Raw genomic sequence first — 17,592 nt, 5'->3', positions numbered from 1 at the left:
GACTTATGAATCCACATATGCTCCTCACCATATCCCACGAACCTACCATCTTTTTCATTGATCCGAAGAGCATCTATCTGATCATGAACCTCGGCACCGGTCATCGTCTGTGGTGCAGGGTCTGTAACCATGACACCTTTAGTAAAGTTCTTGATGTCTCGTCTGAATGGATGCTCAGCAGGGAGGAATTGTCGATGTTTGTCGAACACGGAATATTTGCCGCCCTTCTGCAGCCAATTGAACTGCAGAGCTGCCTTGCACAAGGGGCATGGAAACTTCCCGTGAACACACCAAGCGCTGAATATCCCATATGCTAGGAAGTCATGCATGGAGTATTGATACCAAACATGCATGTTGAAGTTTGTCTTTGTAGCTCGATCGTATGTCCATACACCATGGTCCCAAGCATGGACCAGTTCATCGAACAAAGGCTCCATGAACACACCCATGTTATTCCCAGGGTGTTCTGGAATTATCAACGACAAGAACACATTCTGTCGTTGGAAGGAGACGCCAGGGGGGAGATTGAGAGGGATAACAAACACGGGCCAACAAGTGTATGGGACAGTCATCATTCCATAAGGATTGAACCCATCTGTTGCCAGTGCAACACGCACATTACGTGCCTCCCCACTTTTGTTACGATGAATGTTATCAAAGTGATGCCATGCTTCACCATCGGCTGGATGTACCATCTTCTCAGGACTGTATCTTTTTCCATTTTTGTGCCATATCATCTGTTTCGCGGACTCCTCTGTCATGAATAACCGTTGGATCCTCGGTATGAATGGAAGGTACCGTAGGATTTTCACGGGGTACGGACTCTGCCTCTTCTCACCATCACCAGAGTCTACCTCTAGATACCTAGAGGATTTACACTTTGGACAGTACTTTGCATCCACGTGTGCTTTTCTAAAGAGGACGTAGCCCTTCGGACAAGCATGTATCTGCTCATATGGCATCTTAAGTGCACGAAGGACCTTCTGCGATTCGTACATGTTCTGTGGCAGAAGGTGACCGGTCGGAAGGATGGAGCCAATAACTGTCAACATTTCATCAAAGTTCTCTCGACTGAGGTTGAACTGGGACTTTAAGGCCATTAAGCGTGAAATGCCATCAAGCTTTGAAATCTGTGTGTGGCCATGAAGGGGTTTCCCTGCTGCAGACAACATGTCGTAATACGCCTTTGCGCTTGCCTCTGGCTCCTCCTCCTCCTGCTGCCTATGTCCGTCAGCAAAGTGTGCTTCGTGAAAGTCATCTAACCAAGCTGCTACCCCGGCATCAGGATTGTAATCCTCGACACGTGGTCTCACCACCTCCTCTCTCACACGATCGGCTTCACCGTGGTGGGTCCACTGGGTATAGTTTTTCGTAAATCCATGCCTAGCCAGATGTGAAGTCATCACCTCCTTTGTCTGCCTCTTTCTGTTCTTACAGTTGATGCAGGGACAAAAAACGGCACGCGCTCCGTGAGCCTGGTCAAATACTTGCTTGATGAAAGCCTCGGTCTTGTCGACCCATTCTCTGGTAATCTCACGGGCGCTCCGGCGGCCCGAGTACATCCACTCACGGTCATCCATCCTCTAACATATATATCACCAAGTAATAAATATAACCATGGACTTGCATCTACACGTCGTTCCTACCATCTAATAGGTAAGGATAGGTCCTAATCCCACCCGAGGATGCGTAGATGGTGTTAGTTCCCATGGTCTGGTCCTATCCGAAACAGAATTTCGGCAGCACCTCCCCGCTGTTCTCCAAATACACGTCCCGACAGGGAGATTGTGTATCCGGAGAACAACAGGAAGGTACTGTCGAAACTCTGTCTCGGATCGGAGCAGACCATGGAAACTAACACCATCTGCGCATCCTCGGGTTGTCCAAAAAACGTGGACAATTCGAAACAGATACGATTATTGATATGCAAAGATCTGCATATTTCTAACCGTATCGGAGTTCGAACGGGAGACACCTAACTGGGTTACGTTGAGATACATGACCAGGACAAAGAAAGAGTGGTTATACCTTAGGTGGCGGTGAAGTCAGGCTAGCGGGGCCATGGCGGGTCGGTGCAGTGGCGAGGCGACGCAGTGCGGGCAGACCTGGGGACACCGGGGTACTCCGACTCGGCTCCTGCAAAAAGAAAGAAAGAAGCAAAATAACGTCAACTCAAAAATTCGGCAGCATCTCCCCTGAACGGTGAGGTTTCCAAACCAGAAAGAAAACCACGGCACGATAGCCGACAACCACATATATATCAAGGAACCACATGCAGCTTAATTATCAACTACTACTACTCTAACTACTACAACTACTACTACACTAACTACTACTAACATAATTGGAATATGTTAGGAGTGTTTTTAATACCACACTGAATGTGTGGGTGCAACCCTGTAGTAGTACCATGCCTACCCCACCAACTTCACTATGCAGTGTGTTAATACCACACAGAATGCATGGATGCAACAGTGGAGTAATCAATAACAGATTGAATTCTGTGATAGGTCTAGGAATCTCGCAAGTTGCCTCCATCGAACAGTTCTACAATTCTTCTAGGTTTTAGACGAAGATGCAGGCTGATGAAAGGAAGAACTATTCTATCGCTGAGATTCAGACCTTAGACTCTTAGAGTGTGCATTTTGATGAGAATCGGCTACATTCTGAATGTCACCCACACCCGGTGTGCATTTTGATGACAATTGGCTACATTCTGAATGTCACTATGCGTCATTCAGGAATATGGGCGAGTTTTCTTGTTTTGTCCATGTAGGAAGCACGATTTGTGTGACAACGTGCTGACCTGCTGTAAATGGGTTGTTTGTAAGTAGAGCTGTCCATAGATTTTTTTTTTATCCCCTTAGTCGGTATGATGTAATGGGGTGATTTGCAGACATGTCCGGTGTAGCTCTTTAGTCTGTACAGAAAAAAAAGGTTGTTCGATTTTTGTTTGCTTGGTATTGTAACATTGACTCATCATATACTATTGTACGAATGGGGAAGAACGCTGATCCTTGTGGTTAGATGCCGCTTCTCTTTGGTTTTAATTGGAGCGATTTTTTTTTCCGAAACTTAACTGGAGCGATTTGGAATGGCATAAGGAAGAAGCGAAGGGGGAAACCCCGGAGAAATTCTTCTATCTGAACTGGCTGCATAGGCTGTGAGCAGTTCAAAACCAATCAAGCTACCTATCTAGGTAAATACAATGAATCACTAAGTGCCCAATTGGTAGTACCAGGGGCAGTATTTTTATCTGGACTGCACAATGATCAAATCAAATCAACCATGGTCACCTCATGCGCATCGCAGAACTGGATTTGCTGATATAGACTGAGGTGCCCTGGATTTGCTGATGCCCAAAATATAAACACAATTAGACAGCTGTGCTGATATAGACTGTTGTACTGATAGTTATTTAAATTTAATTGCATTTTATATACATAGCATAAAGCTTAATACTGCTGATTATGTTGACACAAAAAAAATCTGAAATGATTAGTTCTGAGAAGAAATAGATTATGCGAGCGTGCTGCTTAGTTCAGTAGAATAACACAAACATGACCCCACGGCGTCCAGTGTCCATGGCTGCTGTTTTTTTTTTGTCAGGTGGCCAAGTGTAGCTAATATATTTGAAGAAATTTGCTGTTGCTCATCCAATGTATAAAAATTCAGGCATGGGATGGTGAATCGAGCAGCAAGAGTAACAAAAGAAAAGATGCATACACTCATCCAACGTAAATGAGATGAGAATTTGTGTACTTGTGTGAGCCGGAAGAGCTTAATGAAGCACAAACTCTGCAGAGATTCCCTTGTTGGCAAATCGTCGAGCACCTTTGGAGCTACAGCGCAATCGCGAAATCATGAAACCTGATAGGATCATAGGAGAAAGTAGGAGGCGCTTAAAATTAGAACGGACGCTTGCCTGGCCACTTGCCTGAATGGAGGGTGGTGGCAGAGATGAGAACGTGAGGATTTTCTCGGCGGGAGATTCTGTGCCGCCGGGAAGGAGAACAGGCACGAGTTCCTGCTGGGAAGGAGAAAAGACCGATCGATGGCAGTGAGAAAACTCCTGACCGATGGTGTGTATGTTGACGTGGGCTGTGGCGGCGGCGAGGCTCGGGCGGAGCGGCGGCGGCAGCGCGCACGGCCGGGCGTGGCGGGCTGCGGCCGAAACGGTTCACCTTGCGCGGCTTGCGGGGCTGCGCCGAAACGTTTAAGTGGTGAAGCCACTTTGCCGAGAGCCAGATCTGGGAGGCTCTCGGCAAACCTTCCCCCTTTGCCGAGAGCCCCCAGATCTGGCTCTCGGTACAGTTATTTTTTTTTCAAATTTCGTTCGAATTTTTTAACTAGCTAACTGCACAAAAAAATATAAAAAAAATAAAAATCATTATTTGCCGAGAGTAGCTCTCGGCAAACCTCTTCGCCGAGAGCCAGCTCTCGGCAAACCATTGATCCAGGCTAGGTAAAAAAAAAAGAAATCTGCGCCGAGAGCGGGCCCAGTTGCTCTCGGCAAAGAAGCTTTGCCGAGAGCAATCCCCTGAAGCTCTCGGCAAAGAATATCCAAAAAAAAATTAATAAATAGCAAACGGCTCCAGAAAAATACGAAATTTTGCTGTGTTGCAACTTATGCTCTCTAATGGCTATACAAAAAGTTTGGAACTCCAAAACTAATTCGACCGTGACATTGTTTGAAAATCCTAATGGATCCTTCTAAACTTTATGAAACTTATTCGGAGATGTCTCATATTGTAAGAATCATACGCAACCACTTGCGCGAAACATTTTCAATTTTTTACCACAGCCTCCAAGTGTGATACCATGACTTCATTGCAAATATCACAATTTTCCGAATTCGTTTCCTTTTATTAAGAATTTTTAAATTGTTCGGCGACATATGTTCGTGGTCTTCGATTCGTAAAATAAAAGGTGAAAAAAACGTCAACAAGATGTTATTTGCCCCCAATAATGCATAAATAGCATGAATATCATTTTCTACTTAATTTGTTCCCGTGTTTAAATCAATCGCTGTTCAAATTTTAATCGATTAAAAAAACTCCTTGAAATGCAATTAATTAATTATATATAGCAAATAATTACAAAAATACACAAAATTTAAATATTGAGTACAACCTGTAGTATGTGTATAGAGAAAAAAAAGTTTGGAGCATATGAAAGAAAAAACAATTTAATTGGAGAGAGTTAGGAGAAGAGAAACACATGCACATGAAATATAGAAACCACGTTTGCCGAGAGCCTGGCAGGGGCTCTCGGCAAATATTTGCCGAGAGCAGCGCTCGGCAAACAGTTTTGCCAAGAGCCATAACGGTGGGGCTCTCGGCAAAGTGGTGACACCGTCAGGGCAAGTCACGGCGATGGGCCCACGGCAATGTTTTGCCGAGAGCCTGATTTTGCCGAGAGTGCGGCCCACGGCAAAGGCCCATTTTGCCGAAGGTCATTTTTTGCCGAGCGGGGCTCTCGGCAAAATGGCCCACTTCGCCGAGAGTTGTTGTTTGCCGAGATGCAGGCCCACGTCAATCTTGTGAGTTCCCGACGGCCCGTGTTTGCCGAGAGCGGCGCTCGACAAATGGTTTCTTTGCCGAGATCCCGCGTTTTTGCTCTCGGCAAAAATCGCGGCTCTGGGCAAAGGACGTTTTTGCGGTAGTGAATGGCTCACCTGCCGCACTGTAGCCACAGCAGGGGTAGGCGCCAAAGTCAGCTCTGCTGTCACATCTAGTAACTGTAGCAGCATGACAGTTGTACTAAGACTAGATGGATACAGTTGTATATATAGTTTGCCACTGCAACTCAGTAAACAGAGAGTTCAGATTTGTCATCTCCTATACAAGAGAGCTCAGGCCAACGCTGGTGTCTCTGCAGTGTGTATGCTTTGTTCTCCCTCTCTTCTTCTACTTCTAGCCATAGTGTGTGGTCGGCAATGACAATTCGGGGTCGGCATCACTAGTGAGTGCTCGGCAACACTAGCGAGTGGTCGGATATCTCCATACCGGAGATCCAGGGGCTAACAAGAGGTATCAGAGCCATACAAGCACCGTCGCTGGACTAACCGCTGGCGATGATGGACGGTTCGGAGATGGGCGACAGCAGTGGCACTGCTGTGGCTGCCCAACCACGACAGGAGATTGTTGTTCGTACGGTACGAAAGGTCAGCGGCACCAGTTGGCCGACGCTGACTCGCACCAACTATGGAGAGTGGTCGGTGACCATGAAGGTCAAGCTCAGAGCCCGACGACTCTGGAATGCTGTTGACAAGGGCATCGAAAATGAAGAAGATGGCATGTCAGCATTGGAGGCTATCCTCGTTGCTGTACCGATGGAGTATAGAGAGCCGTTGGGGGCGAAAAGCTCTGCTAAGGAGGCGTGGGAGGCTATTGTGGTGATGCGCGTTGGTTCCGACCGTGCAAAGAAGGCGACGACCCAGCTTCTGAAGTAGGAATACGCCAACCTCAAGTTCAAGGATAGTAAAACGGTGGAGGATTTCTCCCTCTGTCTGAGACGCTCATCAGCAAGCTGAAGAGCCACGGCGTCACCATCGACGAAGAGGAGGCAGCCTCCAAGTACCTCCACTCCGTGCCGACAAAGTACATTCAGATCGCTCTCTCCATAGAGACGATGCTAGACTTGTCCATCCTCACCATTGAGGATGTGACAGGCCGTCTTCGGGTGGTGGACGAGCGCCTAGAATAGGCGACAGCAACTAAGGACAGCGGCAAACTACTGCTAACAGAGGAGGAGTGGGCTTCTTAGAGGAAGTCCGGGGTAGCCTCCTCTAGACACGGTGGCAATGACAAGCGCCACGGCAAGGCTTCTTCGAAGAAGAAGAAATGGGTCGACCCCAACACCTGCTGACGCTGCGGGAAGACGGGCCATTGGGCACGGGAGAGCCCAAATCGCAAGCAGGAGAAGAAGGCCAAGGATCATCTGGCGCAAGCTATGATGATGATGAGGCCACTATCCTGATCGCGACATTCTGTGCACTGTACGACATTGAGGCCGAGGAGAAGGGAGAGGTGACGATGGTGGAAGGACCTAGGAAGGCCCTAAAGGCTATCAACCTCGATGAACCACGCGCCCATGGCCACCTCTGGCGCCAGCAACCACATGATGGGCTCCAAGGTAGCCTTCTCCGAGCTCGACGACGATGTTACCGGTACGGCAAAGTTCGGTGATGGCTCACGGGTGGCAATCTGAGGGCACGACACCATCATCTTCAGGTGCCAGAACAGCAAGCACTACGCGCTAACGAATGTATATTACATCCCGTAGCTGCGTTCAAGCATCATCAGCATTGCCTAGCTGGATGAGCGCGGTAGCGAGGTACTGATCAAGGACGGAGTCCTCAGGATCAGGGACTGGGAACAACGACTTCTTGCCAAGGTAAAGAGGTCCTAGAACCAGTTGTACTTGCTCGACCTAAAGGTAGAGCAGCCGGTGTGCTTGGCGGCAAGGCACGTCGAGGAACCGTGGCTGTGGCATGCCTAGTTCAGACATCTCAGCTTCAACGCACTTGGTCGGCTGGAGAAGATGGTTCAAAGGCTACCCCACATTGAGCACGAAGGCGAGCTGTGTGACTGTTGCCTAGCCGGGAAGCAGAGAAGGCTGTTGTTCCCAAAGGCGGCCAAGTATCGCGCGGAGGATGCTCTCGAGCTCATCCATGACAGCCTCTACGGACCGATCACACCTGCTACAAATGGTAGTCGGCAGTACTTCCTCCTGCTCGTGGATGATTATAGTCGCTACATGTGGTTGCAACTCCTGACGAGCAAGGACGAAGCAGTGGCGGCAATCAAGAAGTTCAAGATACGCGCGGAGGCCGAGAGCAGCAAGAAGCTCCGCGTGCCGAGGACTGATCATGGTGGCGAATTCACTTTGGTGGAGTTCGCTGCATACTGCGTGGATCAAGGTGTGGTACGACACCACACCGCGCCATACTCGCCACAACAGAATGGCATGGTGGAGTGACGGAACTAGATGGTGGTCGGCATGGCTCGATCTATGATGAAGGCCAAAGGCATGCCAGCTAGGTTCTGGGGTGAAGCAGTGACCACGACGGTGTTCATCCTCAACCGCTCACCCACCAAGGCCCAGATGGGCAAGACGCCGTTCGAAGCTTGGCATGGACGCAAGCCGAGCGTGTTCTTCCTCCGGACATTCGGCTGCATCGGCCAAGTCAGGAAGACAAAGTCGATCCTCACCAAGCTGAAGGACAGGAGCACACCGATGGTGTTCCTGGGCTATGCGGAGGGTACCAAGGCGTACCGGCTCTACGACCCTCGTGGAGACAAGGTACTTGTCTCGCGCGATGTCCTGTTCGACGAGAAGACGGCCTGGGACTGGAACAGTCTGAACACGGGGGGAGCTAGCGGCTTCACAAGCACCTTTGTCGTCGAGCACTTGGTCATCCACGGTGGTGGATACGCTGGGGAAGAGGTGCCAAGCACTCAGGGAGGGGTGCTGAGCACTCCAGCAATAGAGCCGAGCACTCCGGGAAGGGTGCCGAGCACTCCAGGAGTGGAGCCAGGAGGTCCTGCAGTGGTGTCAACCACTCCAGGACAGGTGCCGAGCACTCCCGTAGCATAGCCGAGCAGTCTTACAGTGGTGCTGAGCACTCCGAGAGGGGTGCAGACCACTCTAGAAGTGGTGACGAACAGTCCAGGAGTAGTGCCGAGCACTGTATCTGGGGTGCCGAGCACTCTAGGTGTTGTACCGAGCACTCTGGTGGAACAGGGAACTCCATCGATGTCGATCGAGTTCGCCTCACCTCCAAGTGACATCACTGAGTTCATGGATGCCTTCCACGAAGGTGAGGAGGTGCAGTTCAGAAGGCTAGATGACATCATTGATGGCATAGGGCCCTCAGTCCTAGCGGGTTGGCTGCTCAATGATCAAGAGCTGCTGCTCGTCAGCGCAGAGGAACCACCCACGTTCGTGTTGAGCGAGCGCGATGGAAACTGGCAACAGGCGATGCTGGAGGAGATGGAGACGATCGAGGAAAACGAGACATGGGAGCTCGTCGATCCACCTCCAGGATACCGTCCGATCGGCCTGAAGTGGGTGTACAAGGTCAAGCAGGACGAGCTCGGCGCCATTGTTAAACACAAGGCGCGCCTCGTCACCCGAGGCTTTGTCCAGCGCGAGGGTATTGACTTTGAGGAAGTCTTTGCGCTAGTAGCGCGCATGAAGTCTGTCTGCTTGCTACTAGCCTTGACAGCAGCAAAGGATTATCGCGTCCATCACCTGGACATAAAATCAGCCTTCCTCAACGGCGAGCTGGCGGAGACGGTCTTCGTGAGGCAACCTCCGGGTTTCGCCATCAAGGGAGCGGAGCACAGGGATGCTCCGATTGCACAAGGCATTCTATGGGCTATGGCAGGCCCCACAAGCATTGAACACCAAGCTTGACACCACGTTGGGCGAGCTTGGGTTCCAACGGTGCACAACCGAGCACGCGCTCTACACACAGCGACGGGGAAGGAGGAGCTCGTCGTCGGTGTGTATGTGGACGACTTGATCGTCACCAACACGCGTGCGGGGGACATCGATAGATTCAAGCGTGAGATGGCGGCTCGTTTTTGAATGAGTGATCTCGGCGCACTGTCCTACTACCTCGGCATCGAGGTGAGACAGAGGACAGAGGAACTCACGCTCGGTTAGAGCGTGTATGCCTCGAAGCTGTTGGAGCAGAGCGGCATGGCTGAGTGCAAGCCATGTGTGACTCCGATGGAGGAGCGACTGAAGCTGACGAAGGCCAGCACCGCGGCGAAGGTGGATGCCACACTCTACCGGAGCATTGTTGGCGCTCTACGCTACCTAGTCCACATGAGGCCGGACATTGCGTTCGCCATGGGCTACGTCAGTCGCTTCATAGAGGATCCTAGAGAGGATCACTGGGCTATGGTGAAGCGGCTATTACGCTACGTTAAGGGGACGGTGGAGCAAGGGATCGTGTTCCCCAAAATAGGTGGAAGCAGGCTGCAGCTCACTGTGTTCAATGATGCAGACATGGCGGGGGACATCGACAGACGATGGAGCACCTCTGGCGTGCTCGTCTTCCTCGGGTTAGCTCCAATTTCATAGCTGTCGCTGAAACAGAAGGTGGTGGCGGTGTCTACGTGCGAGATAGAGTACGCAGCGGCGGCCACAACGGCGTGCCAAGTTGTGTGGCTGCGCTAGCTACTAGGTGGGCTAACCGGTATGGAAGCTCACCCACCAACACTGATGGTGGACAACCAGCCCGCCATCGCCTTCGTGAAGAATCTGGTTCTCCACGACCGAAGCAAACAGATCGACTCAAAGTTTCACTTCCTCAGGGACTGTGTCGATGGAGGGCAGATCGTCATCGAGTTCGTTGAAACTGGTCAGTAACTCGTCGACGTCCTCATCAAGCCACTCAGCCGTCTTCGACTCACGGAGCTGAAAAAACTAATCGGCATGGAGGGGGTTCAAGGGTAGCAGAAGGATTATGGGAAGAATTATTAGATAATCTTCTCTATCCCTTTGTGTGATTGCGCAACAGGTGAAGGCAGCGCCGAAAAGGGCTCCCTGTTGTTGCACTGTAGCAGCTGCAGGGGCAGACGCCGAACGGCTCACCTGCCGCACTGTATCCACAGCAGGGGTAGGCGTCAAAATCAGCCCTGCTGTCACACCTAGTAACTGTAGCAGCATGACAGCTGTACTAAGACTAGATGGATAGAGTTGTATATATAGTTTGTCGTTGCAACTCAGTAAACAGAGAGTTCAAATTTGCCACTGATGTCTCTGTTGTGTGTGTATGCTCTGTTCTCCCTCCCTTCTTCTACCTCTAGCCATAGTGTGTGGTCAGCAACGACAATTCATGGTCGGCATCGCTAGTAAGTGCTCAGCAACACTAGTGAGTGATCGGATATCTCCGTACCGGAGATCCAGGGGCTAACACGGCCATCATGCATGGCGGCTGGTCATGGTTGGCGCCGTCCTCATCTCGCTGCCACGCTCGTTCTCCTCATCGTCGCCAGCTTCCTGACTGGGTGCGCTACTGCTGAGGACCTTTACACTCCGCTGAGGAAGAGGGAGTTCTCCCCGGCAGAAGGCGGCAGCATCATCGCCGGCAGCATGTTCCAGGCGAACAGAGAGGGTCTCGTCCACAGCCTCAGGGCCGGCGCCGCCACGAACGCCGGGTTCTTCAACACCACCTTCGGCGATCCGAATGACCAGGCCTTCGGAGTCATCATGTTCTTCGACGACACCACCTGAGCCGACTGCAAGAAGTGCCTGGACAGGTCGCCTTCTTATATGATGAGCACGGCGTTCGTGCGGCCGGACAGGGGCGCTCCTGTACAAAGAATGCCTTCTCCACTACTCCGACAAGTACTACTTTGCCTCCACACATATACCTCCGATTGGCAACATTCGGCTGGGGAGGACGTCGACGTGTATGCCCATGACACGGTGAGCATGAACAATACTCGGTGGAAGATGATGAAGAGGCTCATTGAACAAGCCGCGACAGCACCCGCCTTGGACAACAACGAAAGTTACAAGGACCCGACGACCGGTGCTGGTGTGCACGGGCTAGTGCAGTGCAGGAGGGACCTGACGACAGAGGAGTGCACCAAGTGCCTCAATGACGTCGTGCAACATCTGCTGGATAGCTACCTGAACCACACCGCTGCTTCTCTGAGGGGGTTAAGCTGCTATGCCAAATACCACCATGAGCCGATCACGCTGATGACGGTGCCAGAGCCACCACCAGACGGTATGCTTAATATCTCAGTAAATAATTTTCCGTTATGTTATTATTATCTCCTCCAAGACTGATCTAAGTTTCTTCTTCTTCTTCTTTTGCAATGGAAGAAAACGGGATCTGATCTTTTTTTAATGTGTGTGTATATATACATATGATCTACCAGGGGCTCCAAAAGACACCAAGGCCAAGATGTATCTGATCGTCGGCTTGGATGTGGCTGCGGCGGCTAGTGCCATCTTCTTCTTGTTAACCCTTGCCATATAGTTGTGCGGTTGTGCGTCGTCTTTGGCCGCTGGAAGGAGAGGTTTGCCATTATTGCCAACGCAGCAGACCAAGACATGCAAGGACAATTCAGGAACGGAGCTGGACCAAAAGGATTCAGCTACAACGAGCTAGCGGCTGCCACTGGCAACTTCTCAGACGACCAGAAGCTCGGCGAAGGTGGCTTCGGCTCGGTGTACAGTGGTTTCCTGGACCAGCTGAACTTACACGTGGCAATAAAAAGAGTGTCGAGGAGCTCCAGCCAGGGGAGGAAAGAGTACGCCTCCGAGGTGACCATCATCAGCCAGCTGAGGCACCGCAACCTGGTGAAGGTCACACTACTACAGAATGGACTTGTTGTCCTGGGCGGTAACGGTCTTTAGTCCCGATTACCGCGCCGGGACAACGATCCCGGAACTAAAGGTGCCACCTTTAGTCCTGGGTCATCGAGCCGGGACTAAAGAGGGACCTTTAGTCCCGGTTGGTGTTCCCTCCATCTGAGCAAACGTGGCCACACCCTTTAATCCCGGTTGGTAACCCCAACCGGGACTAAAGGTTCCTTTTCTTTTTGTTTAATTTGTTTTCAGTTCAGTTACACGTATTTGTTTAATATATAATATGTTTTTAATGTATGTATTCTACGCTGCTAATATAAATACACGCACGCATTTAATTACATCTAATTCTCATCTCGAGCATTATTATATTTGAATAAAGTATGAACCTATATATATTATATATATATATATATGTATATATACAACACTTTCATAATCTTGTTCTCGAAAATAACGATATCAATAAACATTTAATTTACATCATTTATTCCTTAAGATCAAAGTAGAACTCGCCGTTGGAATTTAGCATTTTTTCTAGAAGATATCCTGCTATTGACTCTTGAACTGCTTTCAGATGGTCTTTTTGCATGACCCTTCGTTTCAACCATTCAGTCTTGCATTTGAAATAAAAGGAAAAGTATTAATACACATATATATATATATATATATTCATTTAAAAATAAATAAAAAATTGATATATACGTACTCTGAGGATATCTTTAGGAGTTCTTCTTATGTGCGCAGTGATAAATTCACAAACGTAGTATCCACACAAGTTATTACCTGGTTCCTGCCGCAAACACCATTGTACGAGAAGAAGATTATTCTTATCATCTCACACGTAAATTGAAGTACGATATAGTAATTAAACACGTGGGGAAGTATATATAGTACAACTTACTGGTATTTCAACTACATTAAGTGGTGCCTTGCAATCCTTGGGATGTAGCCGAATAAACTCTTTTCAAACCTTGTGCGACCAATAATGTACGATCGTTAATAAATTATAGCAAAGTCTATTCAATAATAGTTGTGTGCGAGAGATCAAAATTACCCCTGGATAATGTCTATCATATCTTGGTATAGTGCTCGCTCTTTTCTCAACGAGTCAAAGATTACTAACCGACTTGAGTTTAACTCAATGACAATGAATATCCAGTGAAACCTGCATTGGTTTATACACACACGTATATGCATATAAGTTGTATTGATATTACATAAAATGTGTAGACTACATTATTATTAACACTTACTCAAAGTTGTACGGGAAAAGTATTGTTGTCTTGTCGTGCTACTTCACGAAGAACATCATGATATTCTCCTGTGCTTCGATACCCACCGCTCCTTGACAATAATACCAGTTTTGAATACGATATAAGGATCAATGAAGCCTACACCGGTGTCTTGTATTCTTTAGAGCTCTGACATCTGGAATCTGTATATAAATATAAGTTACATGTGAGGATAATTATATACACGTACGCATGGAAGTAAGTTTATTAAATAAAAGTAAGAATCACTTACAAACAAAAGGAGCTAATGATTGATTTGTCCAGAGCGTCCATGTGGTATAGTTGATGCAATTCTTCAAAACTAATATGTAAGATGTCATCGCCACGGAAGTAATGATGGTCTCTAAATCTGACAAAGATCCACTGCTCACCCCTGCCACACGCCTGCATGTACCACTTGTTGAGCAAGTACATTTGCGTACCCAATTCATTCAGAGCTGCAGGGTTGTACAGACTTTTGCCATATTTATAAGTCTTCCAGGTATCAACTTCCAGGTTCTGGATTGGAGCTTTGCCCGTCAATTGATCCAAGGTTAAACCAGTATCTTGAAAAAAAAGTATTAAGGGCTTGAACCGACACTTCTCCAGAGTTGTCTGGTCGATAGACTTCTATGTTGGAACCATATTCATTAGCAACAACAAGATTTTGCATTGGTTGCTTCTGTTGTCCGAGCTGTGGGACATCCTTTCCTGATGCTCTTTTCCTTTTCTTATCTGCATTATGTGACTTCACGAGGGAGCGGTCATAGTCAGATAGTGGCGAAGGCTTACGAAGTTCAATCATCTTTTTCTTGTGTGCATCGACCTTCTGCCTCAGCACATCTCGTGGTATGTAAAAGTACGGCTTCTCCTTAAGCTTCGCTTGACTCTTGTTTTTGATATCTATAAAAAAATCTTTCACTTTTTTGTCTTCTTCAGCTGCTATTTGCTCATCAGTCTTTTCAGGAAGTATTTCTTGAGAAATAACTCTTTTTCTCGGGGTCTTCTTTGCCGCCGGGACCTTAGACGTCTTTGTAGTGCGTCGCTGTGGAGGGGGTGGGGCGGTGTTGGAGACCGGCGTGGAGGCGATGAGGCCGGTGTTGGTGGAGACCGGCGTGGAGGCGTTGGAGATCGTTGTGGAGGCGGTGGGGCCGGTGTAGGAGTTGGAGATCGTTGTGGAGGCGATGGGGCCGGTGTAGGAGTTGGTGATCGCCATGGGGATGAAGTCGTCTCGCCCCCCGCGATGCTGTGATGAGATGGGGAATGAATGATTAGGCTAGGCTGGGGGGAGACCCTGCTACAAAAACAAGTTGTGTGTCAATTATTTTTAAAGCCAATAGAAAATTAATGGAAAATAATATTTTATTCACTTTCATTCGTACCTAGGGTGAGGTAGGGGAAGCGGTGGCGCCCCAAGAATGATGATGAAGCGTTTGCGCCATTGAATAAATGTCTTCTCTGCTTCTCCTAGTGTTTTCTCCCCATCACCGCCTTCAATGTCAAGAGGAACATTGCTGTAACCTTTGAGCACTCTATCGACCAAGACGCTAGCATATCCAGGTTGAATAACTGACCCATGGATTCTTGGTGTCTTCGTTCGGTCTATTGGAGATACAACCCCGACAGCCACCATGATTGATGCATTATTACCATCTGGAATGTGCAGCTCACATGTTGTTAGAGGCTTGATAATATCATCAACAGGGAAGCGCCACCCAACATCGTCTTGAATAACTGGTAGCTCCGTAGAAGCACAACTGCTTTTCATCTGACCAACGGGGCTAATGGTGACTCCCGGCATTGATTGTGATTGCATTTGACTCATTGCTAGCTGCACTTGCCTCTTGATCTCCTCCTGCATTCTTGCCTAAAGAGATTTTTCTCGTTCACGTGATTCAAGCAATGCTTGTTGTGACTCATCAACAAATTGCTCTAATGCATGGATTCGTTCTGCCTCCTCATCCTTCTTTCTCTAGCGGCTTCTGTAGGTATCCTTGTCTGCTGGGAATGCGTGTAGCCACAGAACCGCCCCATAGCCTCTTGTTCGACCACCGTGTTCGGGATTCTCTAGGGCATATGTCAATTCATCCTTCTCTCTGTTGGGCTTAAAAATACCACTATCAGCTTCTTCCCTAGCACGAGCTAGTCTCTGTGTTGCTTAATTTTTTGGCCAAAAATTAGCTTGCTAGTGTCTGGGTCTAGGCTTCCCCCATGAGCGTAGAACCAATTCTTCACGCGTTGAGGTCAGTTCTTCTCTATTGTTTCAGGTATGATTCCCTTGGCAGTAATCTCTGCTTCTAGGTTCTGCCACTTGGGAATAGCACTCCTATAACCACCTGATCCCATGCGATGATGGTATTGCTTCTGTCGGGCATTCTGCCGATTCCTCATCACATGTTCCTCACTGTCTTGAGATGTCTTGTATTCTACGAAGGCATCCCAATAGGACTCCAACTTGACAAACGCCTTAGCATTGAAATTCGACGTAGCATTCTTCAAGATAAACTTTTTATACAATGTCTTCTTCCAACTCTGGAATAATGTTGCCATCTTCTTCATTGTCCAATCCCTCACTAGCTCCTTCAAAGCATCATCTGCTTGTAATGTGAAATGCTGAGTGATATCTCTCCAAGCTAGGTTCTTGTCACGATTAGATACAAAACTAACATTAGGAGCGGATATCTTCTACTTCCATTCACGAGCACTAACTGGGATCCTATCCCTTACAATGAACCCACATTGATTGACATATGTCTGAGCATGTGGTCCCAATGGTTTGCCGGTGTCGGTGTCGAATTCTGATATTATGAAATGGCCCTCTAATGGCTTTTTTGGCCCTCGGACTTTCCTACTTTTGTCGGTGGTTGATGTAGATCCAGAGACCGGCTACATGAGTAGAAACACAACGATTAACAACAAATATACGTACGCATGCATCTATAAGAGATGATAGATAATCGAATATACCTCGCCAGTATTTTCTCGCGCGACAATTTGTTGATCTTCAACCACCGGCATATTCAGGATATCCTCATACTCAGCAAAGTACTGACTCATGTCATCTACATCCACATTGGTGCCGGCGTTGATAATATCCGCCATTATGTCATCACCCAAGTTATCATCTGGAGCAGCCATTTGTATCTTTAAGATAACACATAGATAGAATTACTATGGTACATAACATAAGTACATGTGATAACACATATAGAATTACTAAATCCAATTAAATATAATAACACATAATATTTCATAAGGATAAACAATAATAAGGTATATGCTTTGGAATCGAATCAAAAACACTTTCGATCAAAAAACATGAAAATAAGTACATGTATATATATATACACATAGAATGATACAATATATTTTCTCTCTCTCTCAACACATATAAATAAGTGCATATGTCTATATCTCTAGATATGCACGTGATAACACATAGAATGTCTCTCTAGATACAATTTTCTCTCTCTCTCAACATATGAAAATAAATACATGTATATATACATATAGAAATAATTAAGTACATATGTATACATATATAATCTCTCTCTAGATATATATAGAGAGATAGAATATATAATTACTAAATCCAATTAAATAAATCTAACATGAAATCAGATAAACTAGTAATAGATAATACATTTTAATCTAACATATATCAAAAACTATAATAAAAAACTATCTAAATAAACTATCTAAATAAAATACTAATTAAATTTTAATACATTTAAATCTAACATATATCAAAAACTATCTAAAAATAACTAAAAACTAACAATAAACTACTAATTAAAATTTAATACATTTTTATCTAACATACAGCCGAGACTTTGTAAAAAAATCTAAAAAACATGGCCGATCGAGAGCAGCAGATAGATCAAGAGTTCGACGGAGGTACGGTGGGCGCGCGGGAAGCGTCGGCGACGGAGGGTGGGGTCAGGTGCGGCGGCGGAGATAGGATGCGGCGCGCCCG

General features: G+C 47.4%; 2 protein-coding genes across 2 annotated transcripts; both read left to right on the top strand.

The window, feature by feature from the left end:
• The first annotated feature begins 9,741 nt into the window (after nucleotides 1-9,741).
• Nucleotides 9,742-10,098, top strand: LOC136543099 (secreted RxLR effector protein 161-like). The gene has a single exon (XM_066535652.1). It carries the CDS (start codon nucleotides 9,742-9,744, stop codon nucleotides 10,096-10,098), a length of 357 nt encoding a protein of 118 aa, XP_066391749.1.
• Nucleotides 10,099-11,454: 1,356 nt separating this feature from the next.
• LOC136543098 (cysteine-rich receptor-like protein kinase 37) lies at nucleotides 11,455-12,390 on the top strand. Its single transcript, XM_066535651.1, has 2 exons — nucleotides 11,455-11,755; nucleotides 12,011-12,390. Exons 1-2 carry the CDS (start codon nucleotides 11,455-11,457, stop codon nucleotides 12,388-12,390), a joined length of 681 nt encoding a protein of 226 aa, XP_066391748.1.
• Nucleotides 12,391-17,592: the final 5,202 nt, after the last annotated feature.

Source organism: Miscanthus floridulus, chromosome 3, assembly GCF_019320115.1.
Source record: "Miscanthus floridulus cultivar M001 chromosome 3, ASM1932011v1, whole genome shotgun sequence".
Classification (NCBI taxonomy): Eukaryota; Viridiplantae; Streptophyta; class Magnoliopsida; order Poales; family Poaceae; genus Miscanthus; species Miscanthus floridulus.
The sequence above is the reverse complement of the archived record's forward strand: the minus strand, read 5'-3'. Positions and strand labels throughout refer to the sequence as shown.